The 21,295-nt window shown below is 42.2% G+C and overlaps 1 protein-coding gene and 1 non-coding gene across 2 annotated transcripts in view; both read right to left on the bottom strand.

Annotated features, from left to right (window-relative positions):
* The window catches only part of SF3B3 (splicing factor 3b subunit 3), a 2,130,119-nt gene that overhangs the window by 1,996,567 nt on the left and 112,257 nt on the right, over nt 1–21,295 (bottom strand). The window contains exon 12 of the mRNA XM_044079526.1: nt 16,763–16,816. Coding sequence (XP_043935461.1) covers nt 16,763–16,816 — 54 coding nt within the window. The remainder of the gene's footprint in view (nt 1–16,762; nt 16,817–21,295) is intronic.
* On the bottom strand, nt 17,128–17,209 carry LOC122809915. The gene has a single exon (XR_006366020.1). It is a non-coding gene; the product is annotated as a small nucleolar RNA SNORD111 (small nucleolar RNA).

Raw genomic sequence — 21,295 nt, 5'->3', positions numbered from 1 at the left:
TGTATCCTTGGTTGATGTATGATGCCCCACATACGTAGTTCATGCCATTAGAAGATTTCTTTGTTTGACCACGTCCTTAAGTCATAGTACTACCTATGCAGTTTCCTACTGACCTCATGGTAACAAAAGTAAAACAGCTATGCAAGAGCTTACAAAATGCAACAAATTAAACACTTAACATACTCCTTTCCAACTGGAAGAAGGGAGTGCAACTTTACAATTACAAAGAACTCTCCTCAAAAATCTACTCTTAAAACAATAAGCATACTTAGAGTTGTTCAGGTTTTTTTTTTTTGGGGGGGGGGGTCATGGTAACAGTGAAGAAAAACATTTGGGTAGAATCGCTGGCATCATATTTCATGTACTGGTAGAATCCAGTCAAAAAACAAGACAACCCCGAATTCTAAACTCTAACCCAGAGTACTAAGCCCCTCAATGCATCTCAGTCATCTGGCAGAACCAGTTATATAAAGTAAGTTTCTGACTGCCAGCAAAAAAAAAAAAAAAGGGAAGGATGAAGTAAAATGGGGCATATTGTACTTTTTGTCCTATCAGTAAACTGCCAGAAGGAGGGAAGTCTTGAAAATCAAAGGATTTTCAACACTCTTCCTCTTTCCTGCTTCCTACCCTCTTCCTGTGCCATAATCACACATCTAAGTTCATATTCCATTTTTTTAATACTGATTAGCCACTGTGTCATGCAGAAATCACTATCATACACAAAGCTAGCTATATTTGTTAAGTAACTATTATCCTAGCAGAGAATGGGAGACGAGTTGCTTAACTCATTCACTGTTATACCCTTCTATTCCGCGTTTTAGAACTTCCTGAAAGGGATTTAAACAAAAAGAAAGATCCCTGTCAAGGGCACACACATAAGCTACCCTTTTACAACTACCAGCAGAGACTGAGAACGTACCAAGACACATCTTCTCAAACTCGACGTGCAACTGATACTTTGCTACAAGCCTGTACAGCATGTCTATCCATCCAAAAAGCATGCCAGTTTACCACCACTCTTGGCTTTTTGCTCAAATCTTTTCCTCTTAACTACCACTGAATTTCCCTTGGCATCTTAACAAATCTTTGGCTGTTTATTACCACAAACATAAGAAGGTAAGAAGTGAAAATCTTTTCAATGATATTTATCTACTATCCTGCTCTCTTGAAACTAGGGAGTGCATTAAATCCCCACAGCCAGTTTCAATAATCTGGGAGGCACATAAGATGCAATCTCTGGCTTAGCTGAAGACTTCTTTTAGATCCACTGGAAATCATCTTATACCCTACAGTACCTCTTCACTTTAAGGGCTGGAAACAGACATAAGAGGTTCAGGTATTAAAACTTAGTGGCATATTTTAACACAAGGAGTGTAAAGAGGCACTACTAATTATGCTCAAGTATACAATCTGCTACTGGACATGTATAGTACTTTGAAGTATTATTGAAAAGTTTACAGCATTACGTACAAGGCACGGCCACTACAGAAGAGTCCTTTTTTGAAGTTGGGGGGAGGTAAGGGGTTCCCATCAAGCAGGGGTGTTTAGGCTCCGTGTTAATCCTCTACAATGACGCAACATACTCCTCTGGAAGAGTCCTGAAGGAAAAGCCTACTGAGTGTACTGGAAGAGGTATGGATGGACAGGGCTTCATGCTCCGGGCCTACCATACAAATGGAATGCAAAATCTCGGTAAGTCAATACCCGACTAGTACATCAATATTATGACCAATAAGTGCTGTTAGGACAACACACTTAACTCGGGAGAAGCATCCAGAATTCAAAGGGACATACAACTTCGCAAAGTGCTTGGAAAGCATCATCTGACCCAGGTACCTCAGGACTTCCCTCAAAAGTCCTACAAAGCAGCAACAGGCAGTCTGGATAGCATCATCTGGCGCTGGCATAGGGAGAACCGGCAAGACACGGAGACACGCAAAAAACAGAAAAAGGGCAGGAGGGCAAGAGCAAGACCTCTCTATTTTCTATGTCACTGGCCTCTGCAGCAGTGACGGCATTTTTTAAAGTCTTGCAAACACTGCCTCCTGAATCACAAATAATCTCCATCTGGGAGATGGTGACAAACAAAGGTAGTCTATACGTTTAGAACACTATAAAGTATTTAATGTATTCATATGACCACAGTGTTTAACGCTTAATGCTTGTAAGGTATTCAGATAAGGAGGATGGATCTTTTTTTAAGAAAATGACTTCCTAGGGACCATCTCATTGGTCTTACTGCATGATAAAACAGTTTTAAGAGCAGTACAGCTAAAGGCATCTGGAAAGCCAGTGCTTTCACTTACCCCTTAGATGGGATTTTTTTTTTTTCAAAAACACTCTTACCACATAGTAAACCTTTATCTTTGTTCTCGTCAGTCTCCTTTCCTTGGAGTACTGTGATAGCTGTGATCTCAGCAAGAAAAATGCTGATGTTTAATTTATCTTGAAGGAACTTCCCATGGTCTTTCACAGAAATGGGTTAAGGTCTCATCCAGTCCCACTTTTTTTTCTTCTCTTAATGCCAGTTGTAGGCCCTAAGGTGGCATTCAAGCTCAGCCATCCAGTTATCTGCACCCTCCGCAAATTCTCAGAACTGCAGAAAAAGGGTCCTGTATCTTTGGAATACCCATTGTTGCTCAGAGACTTATTCTAGAAACAGGGATATTGGAGAGCTTGATAGAGTCTGTGCCTCTTCCATGCTAGGCAAAGTCATTAAATCTGTTTTGAATGAGATCCTTTCCGAGTGCTTGAATAACTGTTATGTTATTACAACAGCAACAAATTAGTATGAGTTAGTCAGGTCAAACAGTACTAGGGCAGGGACCATCTCAAAACTTTCAGCTGGTGGTATTTGTGAGGTAGGTCCTTGAAATCTTTGTCCGAACTTGGAAGTCACTGTCTGCTTTCCTTTAGTGGATGTTTTTGTCATGTCCCAAAGAAGTTCTTTTCAGTGCTTTAGTCCTGCCTTCATGGATTAAAAAAAAATGCAGCAGTGAATAGTATGATGAATACAATTGCATTTGTTTGAGCATCTTCTCTTCTGGTCATTTGTCGTCTTAGTTGTACTGCCATCTAGGAACCATGCGGTTGTGGTGTTTTTGTTTAGCACTCCATCTCTAGGAATTGTTTTTGGGGTGACTTGATCAGTAGGTGAAGTTTCTTCAGGGCTTTGTAGACAGAGAATACCTGCTAGTTAGAAAGCACTTTTGAAAACTTACATTTCTTGGTAAGTAATAACAGTGCAGTAGTAGTGTGTACTGTTACAACCTGTTGGCACATCTGCACTTTTTTGCCAACTACACACATTAATACTGCTCAGTCTGTTGGATGCAGCAGATCTGCAGGACAGCTGTGACAATTTACCACTTTTTAGAACTTAAGTGTTGCACATCCTCTGTATTAGACTAGCCGAATGGATGTGCAGGTTGGTGCATCATGTGCATTTCTTCTTTTGATCTGTATATTCAGTTTAGAACTATAGTGCTGTAATATTAGTCTTTCAGTGCTCTTTTGGTGTTTGTCTATATTGCTGATTTACATGAGCAAGCATCTATGAACATCTTGCCTAGTTGACTTTGAATCCATGGAATAAAGTGAGGGACTGTTTTCTTTCTGCATAAAGAAATGAGTAGCATGCAGTTGTGAGTATACTATACATATATACATACCTCATTCTGGAAAAGATGACATGTTTCCACCTTCTAAAGAAGTGTGATGTTTGTTATTCTTCCTCACTGTTTATAATTTGCTGTTTCTGATTTAGTATACTTATTACAGTGCTAGGTATTTGAAAAGAATTACTGTCCCTTTTACCCTGTGAAAGCGGTATGTAAAATGTTATTGCAGTGTTAAATTCTTGGATTTAATTTTTGTAGTCTTACTGAGTCAGTAGGTAATTGCATTGGCAGTCCCCGTGAAGATCAGAAGGGACTTGGATAACTTAGTTTTTAAAGGCACCAAATACATCTTCATTATCGTCAACCTCCTTCCCCCTCCATTTTCTACATGGGGTTGGGGTGTCGTGTTAACTCCATCACCTCCTGCCATGTTCAATGCCACTTTACCTTCTTCAGCACTCATGCGTGACAGTTGCAGGTCACGCAATCCATCCATCTCCTTGCTGGATGACTTCTCCTACAAGCTTCTTACTTTCTTTTGCAAATCTTCTACACCAGATTGTCTTCTGCTTTTCTATACATTTACCTGAACTGCTGTGATCTGTTTTCTTGGTCCTTTTCTGCATTTGGAGCTACTCCTGACTTCTGATCTAAGTCCTCATTTCTTTGTTTGTCCCCAAACTGTGCATCCCACCACTCCTGTCTCAGGCATTACATCTCCATTACCTCTACCTTTCTCAAATGCTCTTCTTGTACTGCCCAGGTTTCTATACTATACAGTAGTTCGGTCGCACTACTGTTTTGTACACCTTAAATTTAAGCTATTCAGAAAAATGGAAAAGAATACTGTTCTTGAAGCCAGTCTCAAGGAAAGGACACAGCCGTGCCCAACTTACCTGAAATCCTAGATTACCTAGCAGAGCTGCTCCACAAAGGCCTATCCTTCTCTAAAATTAATGCATTGGCCATCTCAGCTCATTATAATACCGAGACACCTCTCTTTTCTCACCCTCTGGTCAAGCAGTTCCTGAGAGGAGCTAACAATTTAAGAGTCCCGAAGAGAGCTCCCACCCCTGCCTGGGACCTTAACTTTGTACTAGAGAAGCTCACGCTTCCCCCTTTTGAGCCTGCTGCTACAGCAGAGTTAAAATTCCTCTCTTGGAAAACAGCCTTACTTCTAGCCATCACTTCAGCAAGAAGAGTGACTGAATTACAGGCACTAAAGGCTGTGAAACCCTTCATTATTTCCCATGCTGACAGGGTTTCCCTCAGGACTAACCCATCTTTTATGCCCAAGGTGGTATCCAGTGTGGCTCTAAACCAATCCGTCCATTTACCAACCTTTTTCCATAATCCTCAGAATAAAGGGAAAAGGATCCTGCACTCCTTGGACGTGCGTAGACAACTCAGGTTCTACCTTTCCAGGACTAAGCCTTTCAGAAAATCTGACTAGCTGCTAGTCAGCTTTGCTACAGGGGCAGAGGGCAAGGCCATTTCAAAGCAAACCATTTCCAAATGGATAGCACACTGCATCCACCTCTGCTACATAGATGTCTGTGTATGTCCCTGGGTTTACGCCTCCTCATGGGCACCACACATGAAACCACTTCGTTAATCAGACCTTCTGGCTTTCTGCAAGCTTGAAGGCTGCCACACTAAAAGGATGAATGCAGTTAATTTTAGGGACAAGAGATATGGATGTAATACTATTTCCTATTCCTGAATAAGTAGCATGCAGTGCTGTTAAAGAAGATGCCCTCCTTCAGCCATCTGAATCAGTACTGAAAAAACACCACTGTGCAGATCACAGGGTTGTTACTGCAGAATCTGCCCAGTCTGTCTGTCTCTCTCTCTCTCTCTCTTCTGTAAGAATTCTGACTGAAATGTTTAGGGTGTTAAGGCACGGAGGTAGCAGCACTGGACTGATACACTAAACGAGCCTACTGTTCTAGTTTTGAAACTGGTAATCTGACACAAAGTGTGTAGCACTTTTTCCAAGAAACGTATGCAATCGTGTAGGATGACATCCACGAAAAGGATGGCAGTTAGAGGGACAAGAAGCATTTCCATGAAAGGCAAGTTACCCATAGATTTTAGCTTGTAACCATGGTAACAATCTATTCACCTATCTGTAATAAATCAAGTGGAACCAGCTGTCTACCAGCCAGTCAGTGAAGGAGGAGGAAGACAGACAGGAAGAAGTTAGCAAGGTGGGAAGTAATCACCAAATGACATCTCCTTAGGCAGAGGATACATCTGCTAACAGTATGGTACATGCCACCTTATCAAAGTCCCGCAAACCCAAGAACACTCGAACAAGCCCTTGCTGCCCTGTTGTTCTATTGCTCAAATCTGTACCTCGTGGATATTTAAATTATTTTTTTTTTTTTCCTTATTTGGTCTGTGTATTTTGTGTGTTTAAATTTAATCACATATTATAGTATATATAATTGTATATGCATTAACCAGCAGATTATCTTGTGTATCAACATCAATGTTTTTGTTATTCTAACTATTACTCTGGAGCTTTTCTCCCCGGCCCCCACTGAAAATGACATGTATCCAGTTGACTAGCCCGGCCAACAACAATAAAAAAAAATAAATAAATAAATAAAATAATTACTGACCAGGTGGAGGGAGATGCTAGAAAGCAGAGGATTTTCAGGTTTATAACCCAGCATTTCCCAAACTTCTAGAAAAAATTTCCACTGCAGTACAACTCTCTATCTTCCTTTTAAATAAAATCTAGATGACTGCAAGGTTACCAAAATTTTACAAAGTTATGGCCCTCCTGGAGAAAGGAGGTGCAGCATGAGGGATGGGAATGGCAAGGCGAGAATTCTCACAAGACATAATGGCCTTGGAATATTTATTAAATCTATGAACACCCAGCGGCTTGGGTTCTTCAATCCCACCAAGACAAGACACCTATTTCTGAACTTCCACACTTCTTTGAAGCCACATTAAAAACACTTTAACATTAAATGCAGCGTGTCACCAAATGACATCTCCTTAGGCAGAGGATACATCTGCTAACAGTATGGTACATGCCACCTTATCAAAGTCCATTTCCTTTCTGTCGCACACTGGAAACTACTTTCTCATCTGAAGTGGCGGGCTAACTCCAAACTGGAGAACTGAGCAGGCTTAGAGATAATACTCACTCCTAATGTGACCAAAATTTTCAGAAAATTTCCAGTAAGAAAAGGCCCCTAGCAAAGGTACAAACAAACTTTGGGCATACCCTGTCAACAGAATGCAATGTCTGAACAAGTCTGGGCTTGTGAAAACGTTTTAACAGCCTTTCCTGACTACAACCAACAAAAGCTCTTAGAATATCAAACTTCCTTAACTGAAATCCAGCAGTCAGAGTTTAAGTGGACTGATGCCTCCTGGCAGCTGCATGTGGAATAATGGGCTGGCTGCAGTATATCAAAACCTCCCCTAGATTCTCACAAGTACATTCTGCATTCATCTGCCTCCAGAATGGTTAGGCTAACTAGGAATGCAATAATGGATAGACAAGGGCCAGAAGAAGCCACAGGCAAATTTTTCCTGTACCAATATCACAGGCCTCGAGTGACAGGGGTTCTAGTCCTCACATTGCCCCTGAATCCTTAATTTCATTCTTTCTGAAGTCATCCAAATGCTGATGACAAACAACCACTATCTACATGCCTACAACAAAGAAAAAGAAAACTTAAATCACTATTTTAGTCACAGTCCCCTTAATACCAAATGTCAGTTAAAGGTTGTACAAAGAGAAATTGCACTCACCACAAAGTCTGAGGAAAGCTCAAAGTCTGTATAGGAGTTGAACAACGAACAGTTCGGCAAACCTCCTGTACAAGCAGTACTAATATAGCAGTAATCTTCCGTTATACAAATACTGCCTAAATGCGGTCAGTATAGTTTGCACACAGCCCAGAAAGACTTCATTCAGCATCTTCAGTGTACAGTCAGGGAACACGCATGGCAATCTGATCATATCAGATGGATGATGACAACCAAAAAAATAACTACAGATTTTTATTATATTTATAATGCAGTACTAATTACACTCCTTACAATGGCACACACTTCAGGATATACTAATGCAACACACACACAAAGAAATATGCAGATCAAACAAACATAGGAATTCCACATAAAACAATTTTAACAGCTAACCAAGAAACTACAGCTGTGTATAAACAATTACCATCACTAATTCATCACTTTAACAGAAGTCAGAATGTTCGAGTTATGTTGTGTCCCACCTAAGTAACCATCTTGTTCCGGGTATTATAAGTAGTTCCTGTGTCAATATAATGACTCGTACTCACACAAGCAGTCTAAGGATCATTGGATAATGGATCATACACCTGTATACAGTTTGGATAACAAGGAACTTTCAACAGCTCTTTTAAGAATGCCTATGCAGTCCCTACACTTACCTCAGGATAACAAAAATTAAAAATGTTTTAAGAACTTACAAAACTTTACAATAAGCCTGCACATACCCCTTCAAAGATAGAGAGAAAGTAACTTTACAGCTACTGTGGCACTTCCTCAAAAGCCTAGTCTCAGGGTAAATATAGTTAACTAAAGCTGTACAATCATTAGGGACAGTCACTGCAACAGTAAAGTATAACATCTGGTTAGAATCACTAGCAGTGACATATTTCATTGGCAAGTGGAAACTGTTTTTCCAGAATATTAAGTAACCTTTTAACATGTACACTGAACAAACATGCATGGTTATACAACAATTTTTTTTTAAAAAGGGCATCTTTCATGAACAAACTCAAAGATGCCTAGGCAAGCTAACTGAAGGTACAGTCTCATGTTAATCGTCAATAACACAATCGTTGCATAAGCGCCAAAAGATCTTAAATGACCACACTATTCTTCAATACTAAGATGATGAAATAAACTGGAGGCGTTACTCATTTGATGAAAACTTATCAGCTGCCCTTTTACAACCACCAGCAGAGTTCGTACATACATACTTGACATCCTTCACTAACAGAGAGAGAGAGAGAGAGAGAGAGAGAGAGAGAGAGATAACTCAATGGTACACTTGGAAACAGGAAATAAGGGTTACTGTCAGGTGGCTTGGATTCTTCCGTGCGTTCCTTAACTTGCATATTCCTTTCCTGCCTTAAAGTTTAAATCATTAAGCACAAGGTGCAACTGACAAAAAGCCTTTGGCAAGGTGCCTAAATAAGATTAAATCAGAAAGAAGACAATCTCTGAAAGAAAAAAAACATTGGTCTTTGGTATTTGTGGGGGTAACCACACAGGTTTCCCGGATGCCTTAAGCTACAGGTCCCCTTCAAAAGCTGCTTTATCGAAGAACATCCCAACAAGACGGGTCCTCTGGGAAGGCATTCAATTACAACTGCAATATGCATCTTGCCATTGCAAAACACCTGAGACTTCTGGTTCTGTACAATATTTAGAGTCTATACCTCCCACGAGCACCATAGATAAAACCTCACCCATTAAACCATAAAAACATTCTAGGTCTTCAGACTTCCTACAGGATGTCCTTTACGGTTGCCATGCTAAAATTCAGGCAGTTAGGATCCTGATGCGTGTGCAGAAATACCTCTCCTCACAAATAAGCAGCATGCAATACGGTTGGACGGAAGGCCCTTTGTCAGGAATCTAGATTAGTAATTAAAATCAGGACTACCTAGATTTAATTTATTTGTATTAGCTTTCCAGGGTACAGCATGGATCTCCAAGGACCTTTCTGACTCAACCTGAGAGTGGTACCTGGTTAAGGTACTTGGTCAGAGTCACACGGTTAGGCAATGGAAGCTGAGGGAATCAAAACTTGTACTACTGGAACTCAGGAAACAGCTTAACAACTTAAGCCAACTACCAGACAATCCTCAAACCTAACTTCCAGACAGATCAGAGGGAAGAAGCACAGACCTTGCCCTGTCTGTCCTGACAGAAGATGTAGAGGATAGTGGCGTCAGGTGCTGACTTGTTAGAACATGGGCTAAATCCTTGGCTAGTCTTTTAAGGGCCTCAGCGCCAATAGCCTAGTAACTTCCTATGATCCTATGAAATGCATGCAGGTGATGTGCCTGCCAGTGTATGATGAACACATTCACTGCCGAAGTCCGGGGACTGAAAATCTGGAGTAAATAGTCTGCAGTTACAGCCCCCCCCCCCCCCATAAAATAAATACTATTTTCTTCTTCACATAAAATGCGTTTTTTCCTCAAAATATATGTTATTGGTAATGGAAGACATCCCAAAATAAGGACGTCTAGTCCAAATGGACTGGAAGTAAGGCCATTAAGTGCAAGCTGGACTTGAAGTCTTGCTTACAACCCTGGAGAACTTAAGCTATTCACTCACTTACTAGATGGCAGGTGAAAAATGGCTGCCTAAAATGGACCAATCTGCCAGTGAACAAGAAAATGGAAGATGAAGGGGAAAATGGAAAGACGGCTGAAAGGACTGCTTGTACTGGCAGGTGTGGGGGAACCCGTTTGAATCCAGGAGTTTTCCCCACATCCTCCCCATTTTTTGCCCAGTCACTATGCTGTGTCACATTTTGCACAAACTCCCCCCTCCTTTTCTTTTAAATTTATTACACTTGAACTTAAAAAGACATGCAGGTAGGTGCATGTGTGTGGTTGTGCCTTCTTTGAAGGTTGGGCTCCGGGCTAGCAACTCAACACCGTAAAAATTCACTGCCAAACATTAGCGGACTGGAGTTCTGCTGTGCGACACCTAACCGGGAAAAGCCAAAAGAAAAAGAAGAATTTATTGCACTCTTGATAAAGTACAGTTGCATACACTTACCATAAATGTAGATGTTCAAGTGTATTCACTGTTGCAGTCATTACATTGGTTTATCTGCTTGCAAATAGCCCTCAGTCGGCCTGGTTAAAGTCTTGGGTCCTGCGTCGGTTGCTGTCCCTTCTTCCATGACGTCAGGTCGTCAGGGGTATAAAACATGCAGCCAATGCCATTACATGAGTTTTTCTTGCCCCAGATGTCAGGTGCCCCCCTAATGGGGAGCTATTAAATATAAAGGTACAATGATTTACCTCCAGCAAAAAAGCAAATACACCAAAAAGGCTGTTAAGCATAGTAAAGGAAAGCAGAGGTATAGCCAAAAGAAGTCAGGTGGCTGGAGGGAGGATAACCAGGACTGCAACAGTGAATACACTTGAACATCTACATTTATGGCAAGTGTACACAACTGTACTATGTTCTTCATGATTCACTGTTACAGTCATTACATTTTGGTAGATTCCCAAAGCTATGGTTGGAAGGAGGAATTTAGATAGCATTAGGACCAGCTATAAGGCCCTGCAAGACTGCAGTGACAAAGCCAGCTCTGGATTTAGAGAAAATTGGCAAATGATAATGCTTGGTGAAAGTACGTACAGAACTCCAAGTAACAGCTTCTAGGATGTCCCTGGTAGGGACGCCTCTGAGAAAGGCTGTAGAGGTAGATGCAGCCCTGGTGGAGTGAGGTTTGATCTCCTGGGGGACAGGTTTTCCATGGCGTTTCCATTTAGAGATGGTTTGCTTTGAAATAGCCTTCCCCTCTGTCCCTGCAGCAAATGCTACCAGCAGTTGTTCAGATTTCCTTTGAGGTTTAGTCTTGTCCAAGTAGAATCTGAGTTGTCTGTGCACATCTAAGGAATGCAGTATCCGTTCCCTTTTGTTCTGTGGATTGGGAAAGAAGGTTGGCAAATGAATGGACCGATTAAGAGCCACACTGGATATCACCTTGGGCATGAAGGATGGATTGGTTCTGAGGGACACCCTGTCTGCATGAAAGATGACGAAAGGCTCCAGTGCTACAAGGGCCTGTAATTCAGATACCATTCTAGCTGAAGTGATTGCTAAAAGGAAAGCTGTTTTCCAAGAAAGAAATTTTAAGTCTACAGTAGCAGCTGGCTTGAACGGAGATAGAGTGAGTTTCTCCAAAACAAAGTTAAGGTCCCAGGCTGGGGTTGGAGCTCTCCTGGGTGGTGTCAAATTTTTGGCCCCTCTGAGAAACTGCTTGAGCAATGAATGAGAGAAGAGGGGGGGGGGTCTGTGTTATAATGAGCTGAAATGGCTGAGGCGTGGATTTTAATGGAGGAAAAAGACAGGCCCTTGTGAAGCATCTCCGTTAAATATTGCAAAATCTGAGGTAAATTGGGCGCTGCTGTGCTCATCCTTTGAGACTGGTTCCAGACACAGAATCTTTTCCATTTTTCAGCATAGGATTTTCTAGTGCTAGGCCTCCTTGCCTCTAAAATGATATCCATCGCAGGTTTACTGAGGGATGGTAAATGAGAGATTATGTAATTAGCCAGGCTGCAAGGTTCAGTGTTAGAAGCTGAGGGTGCAGAATCTGGTTCTCCTGCTGAGACAACAGGGAAGGAGTCTGAGGCAGGTGCCATGGGCAGTGCTGGCGTGGCCAGTCTGGAGCAATCAAAATCATCCTTGGTTTGTCCGGTTTGGTTTTTAGTAGTACTTTGAAGAGCAGAGGAGGGAAGGCATAGACTGATAGGTTTTTCCAGCTAAAGGACACAGCATCCACTTTCCAGGCTTGTTTGTGTGGAGTCCTTGCGCAAAATTTGTCCAACTGGTAGTTCTGGGGAGAGGCAAACAGATCTATATCTGGGCTCCCCATTTGCTTGTCAACATGTTGAAAATCCTTGGCTCCAGTTTCCACTCGTGTGGGTCCATGAGGTTTTCTGCTTAGTCCATCTGCCAGTGTATTTAACTTTCGTGGCAGCAATTGAGCTTGTAGGTGCACTTGGTAGCGCAAGGCTGTGTTCCACAATGCCATGGCTAGTCTGCAAAGGGGGGTAAGAATGTGTACCCCCCTGCCTGTTTATGTACCACATAACAGTGGTGTTGTCCGTCTTTACCATTAGTTGTCCTGGAAAAATGTGGTCCTTGAAGGCTGTCAGAGCATTCTGTACAGCTAACATTTCTTTTTGATTGATATGCAGGTACATTTGACTTGGGTTCCATTTGCCCTGAATGCACTTCCCTGCCAGGTGAGCCCCCATGCATAGTCTGATGAGTTTGTTAGGGTTTGGGTGGCAGGGGGTGGTGTGAAAGGTAGTCCCTTGTTTTGGTGGCAGGCCTCTGCCCACCAAAAAAACTCTAGGTGTAGGCAAGGTATCATAGGAATCATTGCTTCTAGATCCTGAGAATGTTGGCACCATAGGCTTTTTAGATACCACTGTAGTTTCCTCATATGCAGTCTTGCATATGGCATTAGAAGAATGCAGGAGGCCATGAACCCCAAGGCTTGCAGTATTTATCTTGCAGATAGCAGGGTTTTTGTGGCCACTTGTTTGAAGTAGGCTGTCAAATGAATTTGTTTCTCTGACGTGAGGTAGACCATATGGGAAGTTGTATTCAAGCTTGCTCCCAAGAATATAATTTGTTGACAGGGTACCAGGTGTGATTTCTTTTCGTTTATGGTGTACCTCAGACAAGTTAAAACTCTCTGTACGAAGGCCAGATGATTCAAATGTATGTCCTGGCTTTCTGCCTGAATAAGACAATCGTCCAGGTATGGGTATATTTGAATATTTCTTTGGCTGCAAAATGAAATAACTGGAGCTACGCACTTTGTGAATTCCCTGGGCACAGTAGATAAGCCAATGGGCAGTGCAGAGAACTAATAGTGCGTGTAGCCTGCTTTGAAGCATAGGTATCTTCTGCAAGATTCCCTGATTGGGATGTGCAGGTATGCTTCTTTTAAATCTAGTGTTGCCAACCAGGCATCTTTGCCTAGCATGGGAAGTAATTGGTGAAGAGTCAGCATCTTGAATTTTGGAATCTCCAAAAAGGTGTTTAGAGTAGACAGGTCCAGGATAAGATGCCATGAATTGTCTTTTCTGGGTACCAGGAAAAGTCTCTAGTAGAAACCTTGTCCCTTTTCCTCTTCTGGTACCAGCTGAATAGCCCCCATGCTTAAGATAGAAAGTACTTGTTTTTGGGTCCCTGACCACTGATTTGGGGGTAGGTCCGGCCACCCGCTTGGTGTTGCCAACATGTGGAAGTGAAATCTGTATCCCTGGGACACTATATTTAAAACCCATTTGCCCTGGGTAATGAGTTCCCAGTTCTTTGCATGAAGAGCAATCTTTCCCCCCAAAGGGGCAGTCAGTTTATAAGTGCTTGGAAATGTCAAAGGGAAGTCATTGAGACAGTTTGCCATAGGGGGAAGTCTTATTACTCCCAGATTCAGAAGTGGTGGCCCCCCACTGCTTAGTCCTGTGTCTCCCCTGGGGCTGAAACCTGGGGCTTTTGCTGTGTCTGGGTTTGGCTTGAGAAGACCTGCAAGGGGCTGAAAAGGACCAATTCTTAGAGGGCCAGATCCTACTAAATCTAGGAGGCTGAACTTGTAAGAAATCTTTAACAGTTTGCATAGATTTAACTTTATTTTCCATCTTTTTAAGAACTTCCTCAGCTTTGTTGCCAAACAGGTGGCCCCGATTTAAGGGAGCATCCAACAATTTAGCTTTAACATGATCAGGCTAAGATTGCTCCTTAAGCCAAGCATGCCTTCTGAGCACAGACCCAGTAACAGCGGCCCTGCAAGAGGCCTCTAATGAATCAAAACCACATTGCAAAGTATGTTTTTCCAACTTGTTCAGCAGAATGCATTAAATCCTGTAATTCTTTATTTTCCACACAGTCAGGAATCAACATAATTTTCTGTTTAAAACATGTTGCTGATACGTTAACATATGAAACTGGCAGTTTAAAACCCTAATGACCAAGGTTGCAGAAGTGTAAACCTTCTTACCCCATCTATCCAGCGTCCTGGTCTCTATCAGAAGGGGTAGGATTTTTAGCAGTAGAAGCCTTAATGCCCTTGGGCCTCCTGTGAAATAGTCTCTGGATCCGCAATAGGATTTTTAAAAAGGAACTTGTGCGACTCAGGGACCCTGTAGTATCTGTCTGGTTTTCTGGGAGCAGGAGGCAAGGAATCAGGAGCCAAACTAGATTCCGAAAAAGCATCAACAATGTCTAGTACAGGAGGAATAGCTAAAGGCCTACGCTGAGGTAGGAGTAAGAAATCCCCAAGCCTCTTTTCTGAATCAGAAAAATCCTGGCTTTCCCAGTGGAAATGCTCCCTTAGAGTATGTAAGGTTTCCCCAAAAGCAAAATCCTCTGGAGGGGAAGCAGAGGGAATGGAGTCCTCTGCATCAGAATCCTCATAAGTAGATTATGGGAAATTCAGATCAGAAGAATCAGAAAAAACAGAATCCTGGTCAGAAGATTCATAAACCACTTCAGTCCTAGGCCTCTCAGAATAGGGGGTTGGCTACCCCTGATTAGAGTTATTAGATCTTCAGCCATTCTTATTTGTTTTTTAGGCATAGAGGCCTGAGCATGTGGCCTGGGCGTCGTTTTTTTAGGCATGGAACGAGATTTAGGCCTAAGAGAAGGAGGCGTCGGTTTTAATATGGAAGTCCATAGGCTTGAATACACCCACAGAAGCCGGTGCCTGCACAGCGGCTCCGGACCCATCCAAGTAGAGACATCCGCAGGTTCCATAGTTGAAGCATCTTGCGGCATACTGGACTCCGAATGGGTCTCAGTAGAGGCCTGCGAATCAGAAGCAGCGGGTATCAGGGGCTGCGAGAGCACCTCATTGAGTACCAGCGAACTAGCGGCTGGCTTAGGAGAAGCGTCGTTGGCAGTTTTGGACCTCGGCGGCCTGTCTCTGTCCTTATCTTTGTGTTTTTTTGGAATCCCTGTAGTCAGATGGCTAACCAATGACATTTCTGGATAATTAAACAGAGAACCGAAAAATTTAGAGGCGAAAACATATAGACGATGGACAGTGGGCTGATTAAATAAAGCACAAAACTGACAGCAAGGTACGTCGTGGTCAGGGCCTAGGCAAGGCATACAGTACGAATTAAAATCTTTATGAGGTATTTGCTTTCCACAAGTAATGCAATTATTAACTTTTACTGACATCAATAAGGAGCAAGAAAAAGTTTCTCCAATGGAGTACTTAGCTTTAGTTGAAGACTTTGGCTCTGAAACTCTAACAAAAATTTCAGGAGTTGGCCGACCGGCACTTGCGAACTGCTTCTGCTCCGGGCACTGCATGGCAAGAAAGACTGATGTAATGGCGTCGGCTGCATGTTTTATACACCTGACGTCATGGAAAAAGGGACAGCAACCAACACAGGACCCAAGACTTTGTTAATCAGGCCGATTGAGGGTTACCCGCAAGCAGATAACCCAAATGTAATGACTGCAACAGTGAAACACGAAGAATATCTAGGGAATGTATTCAGACTTTCAGGCCCAGAGTCAGTTTTGACATCCTGGTGGCTCTCCAGCAATACTATACTAGGTTGCCTGTACAATTCATACAAAGATAACTTGAATTCTTCCTGTACCATTCATTCAGTAACAACCACTTTCTTAGATGCTGGCAGCCGACCAAGTGAGATTTCAGAGATAATGATCCAATTGCATGTTTGAATGCAGGATGCATAATGGGTTGTATCAGTGTCCTGGGTTATTCAGTCCCCATCAAGTGGAGACATCCCTTTCAGAATTTTCATCTTTCTTTGGGAGTTGTACTTAAATTTTCCTAGCATTAGGTACGTGTCTAACAACCATTCCTTGAGAAACAAAAATACTTATGAATAGCATGCTACACCCTCTCTCTTAAAAGGTTCATTTCAGGTCTGTCAGAAGACGCTCCTTGCCCTTCTCCGTGGAGGGGGCATCCCCATAAGACAGCACAGGCTCAGGATTCATCCTTTGTCAATCTACAAAATTCTCTAGCAAAGTTCCTGTAAGAGAATGTCACTGAGGATATGGGCAAAGGTACTAAAACTTCAGGCCTATCTTGCCAACAAAATGTAATGTTTGAACAACTCTGGACATGAAATTTTCTAACAGTTTTATAACTGACTACTATGTTTTTAGCACATCACGCATACCTGAAATCCAGCACACAAAATTCTAGGCAAATGGACATCTTTGCAGTGCCTAGACATCAAGACTGGCCTGGCCAAGTACCGTCTGGATCCATCTGCCACCACATGTCATTACACCAGGCCATAAAACCACCAAGGATAGACAGGGGGACTGGAGGAGTCTCGGAAAGTGTCTCCCCCCAGTACCACTATAACAAGCCTCTGCAAAAATGACAGGGTTTCCACACTGAATACTTGACCTTGTTCTTCCTGATGTCAATGAAGTGGTGACAGACTACCACTATCTATAGCTTCAGTGCGTGTGTGTGTGTGGGGGGGGGGTCTTCATTTTGATGCAGCCCCCTTTATACTAAAAGAAAGCTCTGGAACTCACTGGAAGTTGGACCACCAACATTTTAGCAAATTGCGAAAACACTACTGCAACAATAATCCTCATGACTAAGTCCTCCAAGGAGGACTAACCTAAGAACAAAAACGTCACTGTAAACCACATGCGATTCTGCCAGCATGCCTTCATTACAACACTACCATCTAAATCTCATCAGCACAATCTTCTGCCACTGCCTAATCAGATTTCATTTGCCATCTTCAGTGTAACAGAGTCAGAGAAGAGACATGACATTAAATCATCATGTTAGGCAGATGGCAAGAACTAACAAAATACAGAGTAATGAGCAATGAATTAGAACACAGCCAAATTATTCCTACAGTGGCACACTCCGGTAAAAAAAACAACCTAAAGATCAAGCTTAGGAGAAAAGAATATAAAGGTCAAATAAGAAAGCACAGGAAATGGACTACTATAAAACAATAAATAAATAAATACATTTTTTATAAATAACCAAGAAACTATAGCTAAACATAATTACCATAATTAGTAAATTTTAAGAGATGTCACTGCAATTGAAGACACGGCACTTCGGTTATCTCCTACACATGTTACATCACCCTGAGCAGAACCTTTACCATCAGCAGTTCCTTTGTTGATATGAAGACATTTACTATCACCTTGGTACTTTATGGAAATTTGTCCAATGCATGACAACCCCCAAATACAGTTCTTCTCATTAGTAGCTTTCTTTGGGTCTTTCAGCCCCTTCTCATCCTCACACGTACTACCTATGCAATACCAAAGAAATACAACTATGTAACATCATACAAAGTTGTAAGCTGCACATATCCCCTTCCCCACACGTAAATTAAAGAGGAGAGTGTATGAACATATGAATGCTGCAAGGACACATGATAGTAACAATGCACTGTATAAGCACACATTGGATTGTAAAAATTCCAAGTGGACATTTTTTGTTTTGGAAAAGATAGATCCAGACCCTAGGGGTGGTGCATGGGAGACTAGGACAGATGTGAGGGAGCTTTTTGTAGCAGTTGAAGTTAGAGACTAACAAGCATCCAGGAATCAATAAACATCTATCTATAAGTACCCATTTTAAAGATGAGAGCTGCTAAACTATAAAACAAAGAGAAAGTACAAATACAAGTCAAAGTTTAGACTACTGGGTGGTGTAGTTGGGATGCCTATATTTTATATTTACATTTCTACATATCTTTATACAAATAGTTTATTATTAAGGATGACCTTTATATTTTGAAATACGTGTATAGTATTTACATATACATTTCCTACTTTTTCATTGGTTTTACAAACAAAGATTGAATTTAGCTACTATATGTTTTAACATATTTTATTTACTGTTAGTACGAGATTTTCAAACATTATTTTAAAGAACATAGGACTTTAAGGAACTGACTAGTTGGTTGGCTAAATAATTGTATTTATTATATATTGCATAAAAAGGAAGTCACAGCTTGGAAAATCTCTGTTTTGACATAGATAAGTAGTCTGTTCCAGAGTAAGGGAAGTCTCTGGGACAGGAATCTATCCCTCCAGCATGTTCTGTTTATTGTGGTGATAAGGTTTAGATCCCTAGAGCGTGTAGCTCGGAGGGATTGGGATTTCTTTAAGTGGTGCATGTCCAACAACTCTGGGTTTGACATAGCTTTGTATGTTAAGCAGAGATCACCTCCGAGTAGGCGATATGCGACGGAGTAAAGCTGGAGTTTTTTTGAGACTGTCTGCGTAGGGCATCTGTTTGAGGCCAGTAATCCTCTTTGTGAGGTATTTCTGTGGCCTTTCCAGTTGTTGTAAATGTCTTGTGAGGTACATACCAAAAGGAGCGTTGTACTCTATAATGGGTCTAATGAGTGATGAGTAGAGGGGAACAATTACCTCTTTTTTCTGGATGAGAAACCTTCTGTGATGAGGTGAGCCACGTAGAAGGATTTCCTAACCACTGTGGCAATGTGATTATCAAAAGGAGAGACTACTGTCCACCTGTGTCCCAAGGTCTCATCACATTTTCGGCATTAAGTAGACTACCAGCTATGTGGAAGTTCATAAGTACAGAGTTTTTACCAAAGGGGATGGCAATACACTTTTTGGCATTGAGTTTCCCGCCATGGCTTTGACACTAGGCATCTGTCTCACTGAGGCCCTTTTGTAGTCTGTCCACATAGTTAGGAGTTTCGATTATAGCTCCTAGTTTGCAGTCATCTACAAACTTTGTTAGCCAAAGACCTTCTGTGTTAGCCTGTACTTCAGAGAAGTAGATACTAAACAGGAGAGGACCCAGGACTGAACCCTGTGGTACTCCACTTGCCTGAAGTCGGATTTGGAGTCTGCTACTTTCACAGTGTGGGTTTTGTCCATGAGCTAGTTGGCAACCCATCTTTTGACACAGGGATTTATACCTAGTTTAGTGAGCTTATCTATAATTCCAGAGTGGGGGATGGTGTCGAAAGCCTTGGTGAGATCTAGATAAGCTGTGTGAACCACCTTACCCTCATCTATGGCTTTGGTGACAGCTTCAAAGAAGTCAAGCAGGTTTAGGAGACATGATCGGCCTTTTACAAATCCAAACTGGGTAGGGTCCAGAGTTTGGAGACTGCCAATGTCTTTGTTTATGAGTTCCATGAGGATACGTTCCATGGCCTTGCAGACCACGCTCGTCAGGCTAATGGGGCGGTAGTTCCTGGGATCCATCGTGGCTCCCCCTTTGTGGAGTGGGATAACAGTCGCGGTGCGCCATTCAGTGGGCACAAAGCCTGAGGTAAAGCTATGACTAAACATGGTACTTAGGTAGGGTGCCAGTTCATTCTGTAGTTCGTGTAGAACGCAGCCTGGGATATTGAAAGGTCCCATGGATGCTGTGTTCTTGGCTTTGCAGAGTATTTTTTTACCTGTGCAGCCGTGATTACAGGAACTTTGCATTCTTCCGGTATAGAGATGGGCCCTCTAGGGGGTGAGAAGGGGGTAAAGTTAGCACTGAACCTATCTGCCAGGATGTTGGCAATATCAGTTGGTTCTGTATATTTAGTGCCATTGTGCTGTAACTCAGAGCAGATCTGAGTGTTGCCATTGAGATTCTTGACATAGCTAGCTATAGAATGTTTTGTTGTTGTCTTTAGAATCAGTGGCAATTTTGTTTTCGTAACTAGCTTTGGAGGATTTTATGAGGGATCTCAGCTTCTTACTGAGGTTGACCAGGGTGTTCCTCCAGTCATGGGATTTTACTCTTTTGCAACAGTTTTCTTCTGTTGCAGAGTTTGTTTATGGCAGGGGACCACCAGATTGGCTTCCTTTTTTTTGGAGGATAGCATCATGGTTCTGTTAGGGATGGCATGATCCATGCACTTGTGCAAGTGCTTATAAAGTGCATTTGTGTAGGATTCAGCAGTCGTAAGTCTATTGTCCGCCTGCATGGGTGTCATGAAGTTTGCCACTTCTGTCTTAAGAAGTGTAAAGTTGGCTTTTGCGAAGTTTTTTACGGTGGTTTCCCTAATTGGGTTTGGGGTGGGATGTGGATGTCTAGGGTGATTAGCTTGTGGTCGGATCTGACCAACAAGGAATTGACCTCTGCTGTGAAACACCGGTTGCCCAGGTTGGTAATGATCAGGTCTAGGATATTACTGCCCCTGGTGGGGGTGTAAATAAGTTGATACAAGGCATTGGAATTTATGAATTCCAGAAAACGTTGAGCAAAAAAGAGTTGGTACACGAGTAGTTTTCCCAGTTAATGGTGGGGTAGTTGAAATCGCCCATTATTAGGGTGTTAGGTTGTACCCTAATACTTTCCAGTGCATCAAGAAATGAGGAGTGGGGATCCTGGGGCATGGTGGGGGGTCTGTAGCAAGCTACAATTTGGACTGTGGTCTTGCCCACAGTTAGTTGCACTTGGATAATCTCGGATGCATTATGCTGTTCAACTAGCCTGGAGGTGTGGATATCCTTAATGAATATGGACACGCCTCCACCTTTAGTGCTTCGTTCTGGGTTAGGTGGCCAAAAGGTGTGGTATGAATTATAGCCTGGTAATGCAGGGGTGCTCTCTGGAGCTTTGAACCAGGTCTCTGTCACTGCACAGATGTCGATGTTCTCCATTTTAAGGAGTGCCTCCAGTGAGTGCATTTTGAGGTTTAGACTTCTAGCACTGAGTAGCATTACCCTCAGATTTTGCTTGCTTGTACCTGTTACGGTGGTGAATTTGTCATTTGAACCTTGCCTAAAAAAGGCACTATAGGGGTGGCAAGAGCCTTAGCCAGTATTCAGAATCCCAAGGGCGACAGGTGCAAGCCATCTCTGGCAAAGCATCATGGTCTGTCAATCATGTCGTCCCAGGCAGACAAATACTGGACTCCCTTAGAATGACA

The sequence above is a fragment of the Protopterus annectens genome, chromosome 8.part0 (assembly GCF_019279795.1).
Source record: "Protopterus annectens isolate FY-2018-M chromosome 8.part0, PAN1.0, whole genome shotgun sequence".
NCBI classification, from domain to species: Eukaryota; Metazoa; Chordata; order Ceratodontiformes; family Protopteridae; genus Protopterus; species Protopterus annectens.
Note: the sequence above shows the minus strand (reverse complement) of the source record. Positions and strands in the feature narration are given on the sequence as shown.